At 34.2% G+C, this 10631-nt stretch overlaps 2 protein-coding genes across 2 annotated transcripts; both read left to right on the top strand.

Annotated features, from left to right (window-relative positions):
- The first annotated feature begins 1193 nt into the window (after positions 1-1193).
- On the top strand, positions 1194-3167 carry LOC108724432 (ribonuclease H2 subunit B). Its single transcript, XM_018450801.1, has 5 exons — positions 1194-1605; positions 1744-1982; positions 2048-2333; positions 2527-2753; positions 3039-3167. The coding sequence occupies exons 1-5, from the start codon at positions 1518-1520 to the stop codon at positions 3126-3128; spliced, it is 930 nt and encodes a 309-aa protein (XP_018306303.1). The 5' UTR covers positions 1194-1517; the 3' UTR covers positions 3129-3167.
- Positions 3168-5401: 2234 nt separating this feature from the next.
- Bulli (regulator of MON1-CCZ1 complex protein bulli) lies at positions 5402-8631 on the top strand. The gene is given in 10 exon segments (XM_018450800.1): positions 5402-5566; positions 5644-5949; positions 6168-6342; positions 6420-6579; positions 6654-6907; positions 7020-7083; positions 7302-7521; positions 7631-7800; positions 7886-8161; positions 8226-8631. Coding segments are annotated over 10 exon segments (1995 nt in total). The 5' UTR covers positions 5402-5437; the 3' UTR covers positions 8467-8631.
- Positions 8632-10631: the final 2000 nt, after the last annotated feature.

The following is a 10631-nucleotide window of genomic DNA, read 5'->3' as shown; positions in this document are numbered from 1 at the left end:
GTAGGTAGTAGCGCAATTTCTACAACGATGTCCTTGGCTGTAAGCCGTAAGGAAGTAGGACGTAGGTAGTAGCGCAATTTCTACAACGACGTCTGTCTACAATGGAACGGTGGTAATGGTATAATCGGCCAATGAGAAAACAGACTGTTTGAAATCAGAAAATACATCGTTTGAGGTTACATGCAAAATGTAATAGTTTTCTCACTACTTGCAATATCATGAATATAAGAAAAATTGGACTTTTCTTTTTATTTTGCTTATCTTGGCACAGTTTATTACTGTCGCAATGGCAGGTTATAAGAAGAAGGATGACAATAAAGCAACGACGTTGGTGGGTTCGACCTATAAACAGGCTACGAAATGCTCAAGGATTTTACCATAACCTCGTTCAAGAATAAAACATCGTGTTCGTTGTCATCATCCTCTACGTTATTTATTATATTATCATCTTCGTCAGACATCGAGCTATTTTAATATCGGATATCCAGAAACTGCGTATCAAATTCACTGATGAAAATTCGCTGAGAATCGCTGTCAAAGTAACGCAAGACGTTTACCGTAAGCCGTAGGCAGTACCGAAATGGAAATAATCCATTTCACTTACGGCTACTGTTACGAGTTGCGATCTCCTTTATACGTGGTCTACAATGGGCAGTAGCAGTAGTGGATTAAGAAGTTGGCGTAGAAATCAACCAATCATAATCGAATGTGAGGAGAATAATCAACCATGATTGATCGATTTCTACGCTTACTTCTTAATCCATTACTGCTACTGCCCATTGTAGACCACGCATTACTGTTACGGTCTAAAACTTTCCATTGTAGACGGACCTTTACGGAACACAGCTATAATGCGGGGTCTACAATAGAAGTTGTAGCGGTCGTAAAGTCTTAAGTCGTAGAAAATTAACCAATCACAGTCGAATACGAGAAGAATAATCGACTATGATTGGTCAATTTTCTACAACTTAAGATCCTATGACCGCTACGACTTCTATTGTAGACCCCGCATAATAGTATGGAAAAGAACCACAAAACCGTGGACATTACCCTACGAAGTTTGGTGTACGGCCGGGATGTCCACTCTCAGGTTTCTCTTGGTTTCAGAATGCAGCCTATTCACTGAGCGATTGGTTCTTACTTATGGATCCATAAGTAATAACCAATCGCTCGACGAGCACATATATACACGTTGGAGAAGAAAAAGAGAAAAAATAAACGGTGCAAGAATTTCAGCTATTATCGATTTTTAGCGTCGCCATTATGCATCGAATTTTCAAACATTGTCTGTCACTCCTACGCGTCTCCGCAATATGTCGCATACAAAACAAAACTGTTTGCAAGTGAAACTAATTCTGGCTGCGATAAATCAAGAGCAATATTGCTCGTAAAAGACAATCGATCGTTAAACTCCTGCGTGCATAGTGGTGCATATGAGCGAGCGAATGGCTTAATCGAGCATTTTCCCGTCCAACCGGAAAGATAACCTTCAAAAATCGACGCTTGACACATGGAAAATGCCGCGCGCGAAAAGCTTGCCGCAGAAACTAGTCAAGGTGACGAGCTCTCACCCGTCGGCGAACACGTGGGTGTTCCTGATGAAAGGTGAACGCGATTTATTGGTGTTTTATCATATTGACAATTTGCAACTTGCAATTTTACTAGTGATTACTACGGTCGCATTGTAGATGTTCCTGAGAAATACATGTCTCCGTATTGTATATCAATGAAAATGTATTTTAGATGGCAATTTGGACAGCACAAGTAGAGGCCAATCTGAGATAGTGAAACTTAGACATCCAGCTTCTGATAAGCCAGCTATATTTGTATTCGGTGCTGGAAATCTCACAGTTCAAGAGATTTTAATCTTTGACGAAAAGAAAAGATCTTGGTTTATTGATGATAGTGTCAAATCTGATGGAAAGTTGCATTTATCGACACCAATTGATCCTATCTTTTTGGCTTTACCATACTTGAGAAAGGTAATTGTAGAATTTTATTTCTTTGAAAAATTTTTGAGATGTTAAAATAAATGTCTTTGTTGTAGTCACAACTAGCACAACCTTTGGAGCAATGCCTCTGGGATGAAGATTTTCCAGAGACATCTCGACTTGCACAATGTGACAACTTGAATCTATCCTTAGTTGCCGATCATAAAGGAGACGAATCACTACAAGCTTTCAAGTTTAATGAGGAGAAATCTTTAAATTGGTTGCAAAAGAAGGTAGAAAAGGTAGCACACGTATTAAAAGAAAAAGGAGTTCATGTATCTCAAGGTGCTATGAGTGCCACTTATGTTAAGAGTACTAAATATGAAATTGGTACAGAAGCAGGTAAGAAAAATCACAATCGTAATGCTGTTTATGAAACAAAGGAGGGATAAGATTATAAGATAAAATATTTGAGGATTTCTCAATATCTATTATTGCTGAATTGAGATATAACGAGATCTTCAACTAATTTTTGTAGGCCACCATCTACAAGCAAGATCAATTAATTGAGCACTTATCGAAAATTTTCTTATAGAATACTTAAAATATGCACATGGCATTGTGTCAGAATACCTTGCTGAAGATCTATCAAAGAAACTGGCACAACGTATGAATATATCTGATGAAGTGGAGAGTAAAAAACGCAAGCTGAATAGTCCTCAAAATGAAACGGATGAGAAGAAACTTAAGAAAGATTCCTTTGAAGAAAGTTCAGTGCCAAAAGCAAAGAAGCAAATGAAAACTTTAAGTAAACCCGAAAAGGTCAATTATTAGTAGCAGTAGTAATTATAATCATTTTTAGTAAATGATAACTATAATTCCAAATATCAAATTACAAATAAAATATATAAATAATTTTTTACTACTTGAAGGTTGTAATTGTTATGCTTTTATACATTACAATAATGTGGAAGGTTGTATTTGTTTTATTTATTTAAAATCATGGACACAGGAAAAATATCTATAAAGAATTTTCAAACAGCACATTTGTGTGAACAAATTAATTTGAATATCTCTCTCTATATATACTTTTTTTTTTTTTTACAGAAAAGCACTGCCCCTGGTAAAAAGGAATTAGCCAAACAGAGAGCAGCGGCAGGATCTAAAAGCATCACTAACTTTTTTCAGAAGAAATAAATATTAAGAAAATATAGAACGATTTTAAAGATTAATGCATTTATAGACATTTATTATTATGTCTTACACATTTAAAAAAATTTTATTGCTATATACGTGTAATCCATATATTTAACATAATGTAATGTCCAAGTTGAAAATTGTAATATTTTATTGATGATTATGTAACAGAAAGTAGTGTTTTCCAATATTTCAATAAATTTATGTAATATTTAAACACAATGTAACGTATAACGATAAACAGTTAATAAAAGAATGTACTATACTAGCAACTAAATTCTTAAATTTTAGTTTTTTAATTATTTCTTATGAAATTTTATCGATTATTACTTTTTAATATAAATGTATTGATAAGATGATGTCGATAAATACTAGTGCTGGATAAAATTACATTATTTATCGATTTCCTATATTTATTCACAGTATTTCTTTAATTATTGAGCACCAATTTTCCTTCTCAGAATATTTTTTATACATGAAAATACACAAATTTATAAAATTACAGGAAAATCGAAGGGGGAGACGTTATAATATTTGTACCTTCATTTTTTATCTGTTAAAATTATGTTTTTACTACAGAGCAAGGTTGGGACATTTGACAATTTGTAGGATTTTTTACGTTACACGTAATATACACGTATATTACGTCAAAAATGTATAAAACGTAATATACACGTTTCTAATCTCTAAAATCAATTTTAGCACAGGTATTGACAAACACTATGTATTTGCTGACCTGTTCTTCAAGTTATATCAAATAAGAAGTTCTTACTCATGGATCCATAAATAAGAACCAATCGCTCGGTGAGTAAGCTGTGTTCCGAAACACACCGAAAAAAGTGTTGCAACCTTTCTGTGACCGAGTGTAGTACAGCACTACACATATGCTGCGTTCGGAAACATTACCCGGGTGCCCCCGTGTATCATCTTATTCTTATTTAACATTAGGTGAACAACAAGGATAAAAAGCAGAGGCACTCGGGTGATGTTTCCGAACGCAGTTCAGAGATGTGATTAAGGCCTTTTTTTCACAATATATGGTTACCTAGGCTATGTTTCAAAACATCCTCTCTGAGGAAGATTTTACTCTATATGCTATAGCATACGTTACGCGTGTTATATATTTCGAATAAAATTTTTCTCGGAGAGAACGTTTTGGAATGTACCCCTAAAGATTAAAAATTAGCAACAGATTCATTAATAAAGTTCATTCATGAATTTTTTGGTTACCTTTATTTAGGGCCACTGTCACCAAGCTCAGTTAACTTAACTGGGCCAATTAATCCATTGGAATTGACCAATCTGTCAATTGTTCAAACAAAATGACAAATGCGATTGGTCAATTCCGATGGACTAACTGGCCTAGTTAGATTAACTGAGCTTGGTGACAGTGGCTCTAAAGCCCACGATAGTGTCCACGATGCTAGAAATCCGTCAGAGATCTCGGATGAAGAAAGAATTGACCAATCGCATTGATCATGTGACTAAATTGTTTAAATGTGATTGGTTAATTCTTTCTCTCTCCGAGATCTCGGACCAATTTCTAGCATCGTGGACACAAGGCTTTAAACTATGTAATTTACATCGAGTATTTTATTTGCGCAACCCTGCTACAGAGTAAAGCCCATGGCATATACAAAAACGTAAGGCCGTAAGACATAATCAGTAAGCGAATTGGCCAATCACGATAGAGACCGTAAGGCCAGTAGCGAATCCAATCTCAAGGCCATCACACGTACAAAAATTTTAGTCGTAATTGTAAGGCCGTCGGCCAATCACAGTCGAGCATTTAAAAGAGCGAGATCTTAATTTTGATTGTGATTGGTCGATTTGTTTGCGACCTCACGATTCCGACTAAAATTTTTGTACGTGTGATGGCCTTTACGATTTCTTTATTTCTTACGTGTTATGCGGGGTCTACAATAGAAGTCGTAGCGGTCGTAGGGTCTTAAGTCATAGAAAATTGACCAATCACAGTTGATTATTCTTCTCATATTTGACTGTGATTGGTCAATTTTCTACGACTAAGACCTTACGACTGCTACGACTTCTATTGTAGACCCCGCATTACGGCCTTACGTTTCTGTATGTGCCATGGGCTTAATTACTCCGTGGTTTTTACTTAAGTAACTTTATTTATAGCAGCCAGAATGTGGTAGTGCGGAGTAAGGTAGGCAACCGAATTTGGTATAGGGAATGGATATTGAGAGGAGAGAGTTTTTCTCTATTGACAGCACTGCTTTATTTTATCCCTAGTGCGTTGCAACCTGGAGAACTGTCAAGCCTGTGGTAGGATCAGATGATCAGTTATGCCAGACATGGAAGCTGATGATCGGGGGAAGAATGATGATTACTACCTGGAGCTGTCTCCTGATCCCATCAGGTTCGAATCGGTCAGCTGTCTCACAAATGTGTTTTTCGATGATTCGAAACAGCAAGTTAGTCGACTTTGTCTCGGTACACGTGAAATTTTTTGTTTCCATCCTAATACAATAATAAACACGATTTGTATTAGGTATTTGCTGTTCGCTCAGGAGGCGTTACAGGAGTGCTCGTTAAAGGCCCGGACCAAAACTTAAACTTTCGGATGGAAGACAGAGGCCCGGTAATATCCATCAAGTTCTCTCCCGATATGAATGTACTTGCAATTCAGCGAACCAATTCGTCAGTGGAATTTGTTAATTATTCTTCTGTCTCCGGTTTGGATCATGTCGAGTACTCACAGTCATGCAAAGGGAAGAGTGCCACAATACTAGGCTTTGTGTGGACTCATGGCACTGAGATACTTGTAGTCACAGATCATGGAGTAGAACTGTTTCAAGTGCGAAAATTCTTTTGTCATTTATTTTACATTATTAGGTCTGTTTTTACTCTAATAATATTAGAACTCTTTCTTGCTTTCACCAAATATCAAACATATACCTATCTCACTTTAAATTCCAAAAATATTCTAGTTCAGCTATAGAAAACAGACCTATTATATATTACATTATTTAGACGGAATTTCGACTGTTAATACTTTAAACTTATTGTTTACAGGTTAATCCAGAGAAACGTAATGTTAAAGCCTTGAAATGCTTAAGTTTAGGCATAAACTGGTTTGTATTCTGCCCCAAGAGTTATATGGTATTATTGTCATCTGGTACAGTTGGTAATCAAATACAAGCATTACATATTACTCCTGGCAATCTTCACAAATTGACTAAGTTTGAAAGTTAGTAAGAAGTTGCATGTACTTGAATATTGAATTAAACAAAATATTTTTCTGCTTATTTTTAATAATTATTCCAGTTGAACATAACGTAACAAAACCAGGAAAACTGGCTGTTTCCGAAAGGGATGTAGCATTGGCTGTATTATATGGAACTCCTTGTATAATTTTATTACGGCATCAACCGGGAGCCAACCGCTCAATGGGAACAGCGTTTGTATATGTCTATACTATACACAAGTAAGATTCGTAAACTTTGAACAATTTACAATGTCTGTGCAATGTTATAGCTATGTTATACAATGTTTTTGCAGAATGATGACTATTAAAAAGAGTCATATGTTAAAATTGGATGTTGGTGGAAGATTTGCTATAAACGTTGTTGATAATCTTATCATTGTTCATCATCAATAGACATCAATGATATTTGACATTATGATGTCTGGTGTGAGTGATGGAACAGTAATGCATCATACAAGTATAACTACAGCAAAACCGATTAAACCTTTTAATCTCAAAGTACCAGGTACAACCTTGTCTGACCAGACGTATCAGCCGTGTCAATTATGTATCCTTTTAGAAAAAAAATATATTAAATATTACTTATTAATTTAATTAGTAATATTTATAATAATGTCTTAACATTATTGATCTAAATATTAAATCTTAACATTATACAGATTCTCCTAATTGGGTTGTTTTCCAACCAAATATAATAATTGACGTAAAATTGGGTTGTTTGTGGTACGTTTGGTTAATTACAACATCTTGTTTTGAGGTCTGTTTTTATTTCTTCATTAAACTGCATTAGAATTTTCTTTCTCGCTTCTGCTAAATATCAAATATATATCTATTTCATTTCAAGTTCCAAAAGTGTATACTTGTTCAGCTATAAGAAAACAGACCTTTAATTCATTTTTATATTCGAACATAATTTTTCTCATTTATTAATAACCAAACAGGTATGTCGAGCTCAGATTGGAAGCTTTGGTGACATTAATCACGGATAAAGTGCTTCTAGTAGAATTTTTAATGCAACGATCAAATGCTAAGCAGATATTAATACAAGTTTTACAGAGTTTTATGACACAATTACCTGTAAGTTTAATGGAGATGCCAACTGTATTTGATAAACTTAACATTGTGTACAGAAATTATTTAGAAAATGAAATACAGAACCAGGTAATTGTAAGTTATATATTCCTCTCTTTTATATATAATTATTATATAATTTTTTTGGATGTAATAATTTGGAGTAACATTAAACGTATCGTTTATTTATCGTTTGCAGATGGGAATGCCTTTACAGAATAATGTTAAAACTGTAACAACAGTGGCTGAAAATTTTAAGTATAAATTATTGCTCGATCAAAGCGATATGTATAGTCACATATTATCCAAATTTCCTGAAAATACAATAGAACCAAAGATGATAATATGGGTCCTACTCGAGTATATCAGGTATATGGAAATTGTAATAACTTACAATATACAAATTTATCGAAAGTCACTTTATCTGATCTAAGTAAATGTCGATTTTTTACAGATCCTTAACTGAACACGGAATACCGGTGCAACATTATTTGTACGAATTGGTCATCACGACATTGGTACATAGAAAGGCTTATTATCAACTGCATCAATTGTTACAGTACCATGTGGTTACTGATTCAAAGCCTTTAGCTTGCTTGCTGCTTTCCCTAGAAAACTTGTATCCAGCGGCGCATCAATTAGCGTTGGACATGTTAAAACGGTTGGGGAACGCGCATGAGGAGATAATCGAAGTACTTTTATCGAAGGGACATATCTTGGCTGCCTTACGGTAATTTAAAATGCTATTTTTAATTAACGTTTGGACCTATGTTTATTATATCTGTACGTTTCAGATACGTTCGTTCGGTGGGAATGGCAGATCAAGTATCTGCAAGAAAGTTCTTAGAAGCAGTACTCTTTCATTCGGTCTTTAAATTTTTTGAGCAGCGCAACTTGAGGTTGCATAACACCACGGCCTTCACCAAGGGAGAACATTGCCAGCCATACGTACAGCATTTCAAATACTTATTCCAAGGAACGGATAATGAGTGCAATTCGGATACGAACTCGAACGTTACCACTATTTCTTCGTAGGATTTCAATGTCGGTGTTCGTGAGAATAATAGGTAAAAAAAATAATCGACATTTTATTTTTATTTAACGAAGCTGATAGAGAATTTATGTGTTGCAGCTGCTTCGTAACTCGTAAATTCCTATAATGTTGTATAAATATATATTGTTATGGATTATTTATTATGAGAACGAAAATAAAAAATTAAGAAAAATTTGTAAGTAATATGTGTGATATTTACCTGCTTGAATATCTGCTTTCCATCTTTTCACTGCCAAGTCCATGTTGCGGGATTTTCTTTATTACGGGAATTATACATTCGAGACTTATAAAGTATAAGGTTTCTTTAATAATCTTTTAATAGCGAGACTTACGTAGTGTAATACATTTATAATGAATTTCTTATTTACGAGGGAGTATTAATATCAGCACTCGTTTTTCTCTTTTGATGTATATTTTTAGATATCGCACAATATTCTCCTTAATAAAAAATAAAACGAATAATCATCTCTTGCGTCCTAATAATATAGTGAAAAGTAAACGAGTTGGTCGTCGATTAGGTCTACGAATTACAATATTCAGTAGAATTTACAATAGGAGAAGAAGACATTTTAGATTCCGTATACATCAGACAGAAATACAATAAATACAATCTGTTACAAGAGTAAACTTAGTAAACAAAGAACAATGCGGTAACAAATGCTGCAATTTCAATTAACAATAACTTTAGATATTTGGAAAGCGGTAAAAAGTGAATGAGGAAAAGTGGAAGATCGCTGCTATCAAGTCGTGAGTTTAAGTGCTTTTTTCATCATACAAAGAATGACTCCGATTAATTTAATTGACGATTAATTATTATCAAGTAAGTTAATAGAATGGAATTAATATAATTAGAATGTTTTATTGTTTGACGAATCTAAGAAAATATTGGATTACAGAGGACGAGTTGTACAGTTAGAAACTTTGCCATAAATAATCTCAATTGTCGAATAAGTTAATCGGAATTTGGTCGACGTCAAAGCAATCATAGCCGCAATTGAGTAGGTATTATAATTATTGACTGCACAGATCTACTAAGATTATTATAAAAACGCTCAAATTCTCAATTGGCGTGCAAAGAATTACGAATACAGTGCTCACACACACATATGAAGAAACAACGAGATATTAGGAAATTGGTCGCGTTAATGTTATGTATCTGTTCATCGCAATGATCCCGCATTTTCGAAATCGTTTGCAATGATTTAAGTTAGAATTTTTTGTTCCTCTTTAAATAATCATTTAAAAGATTGTTAAACAAAGATTCTTGTTTTGTTTTATCGTAATATTCATAAGATTCTGGTACGAATGGCACTTTTCAAACTCTATTCTTCAATTGTAATTGTAGAAAGTACTGAAAATATATTTGGAAAGGATATCTAATATTAATATAGTGTATAAAATATAAATGTTGCACAGTATTAATTACGTCATATTATAATTTTTTTATATAATACAAAAATATAGTTCAATTAAAATAATATGTAAATATACAACAGAGAGAGAGAGAGAGAGAGAGAGAGAGAGAGAGAGAGAGTGGGGGGGGGGGGGTGAGCTATATATGATTATGAATATGCAAAAGATTGAATTATTTTTGTGTATTTCAATAGTCATTTAATTAAAAAAATCATTCGAATTATATATGAAACGAAAGCTATAGCTGGACATGTTTATTAGAAAAAAACTTGTCGAGATTAAAAACGTTTATTTTAACGTGAGCAAAACGATCTTCAAATTTTTTAAAAGCGGCGAATTTCGGATTAGCTGTCGTTCATTACGTGTGCCTCACTTCACGTTGTATCCAACTTCGCGGTCATTCGCGGAGTATGCATCAGTTTGCATATACGATCGCGTTCGCGTCGCGTAATATTCGGAATTAGTTTAACAATTATAGCAACAAAGTGCCAAATAATGTTATCGATTGATTAGCAAAAAGGTGCGTTGCGACAAATAATACACAAACGTAGATATGCAAGTGAACGGAATCGCTTATCTGGAGACACGGTAGTATTTTGGCGCTAAGACAAGCGAAGCGTCATGGCGCGAGACATTAGGGAGTTTTTGCAATAACGTAAATTCAGATACGGTGAACGCTAAAGTCACGCTATCCTTTTCTTAATTAGTTGTTAAGAAGAAGATAACCTTGACC

The sequence above is a fragment of the Mycetomoellerius zeteki genome, unplaced genomic scaffold, assembly GCF_001594055.1.
Source record: "Mycetomoellerius zeteki isolate Tzet28-1 unplaced genomic scaffold, Tzet1.0 scaffold298, whole genome shotgun sequence".
Taxonomy (NCBI): Eukaryota; Metazoa; Arthropoda; class Insecta; order Hymenoptera; family Formicidae; genus Mycetomoellerius; species Mycetomoellerius zeteki.
This window is presented reverse-complemented; position numbering and strand designations above follow the sequence as displayed.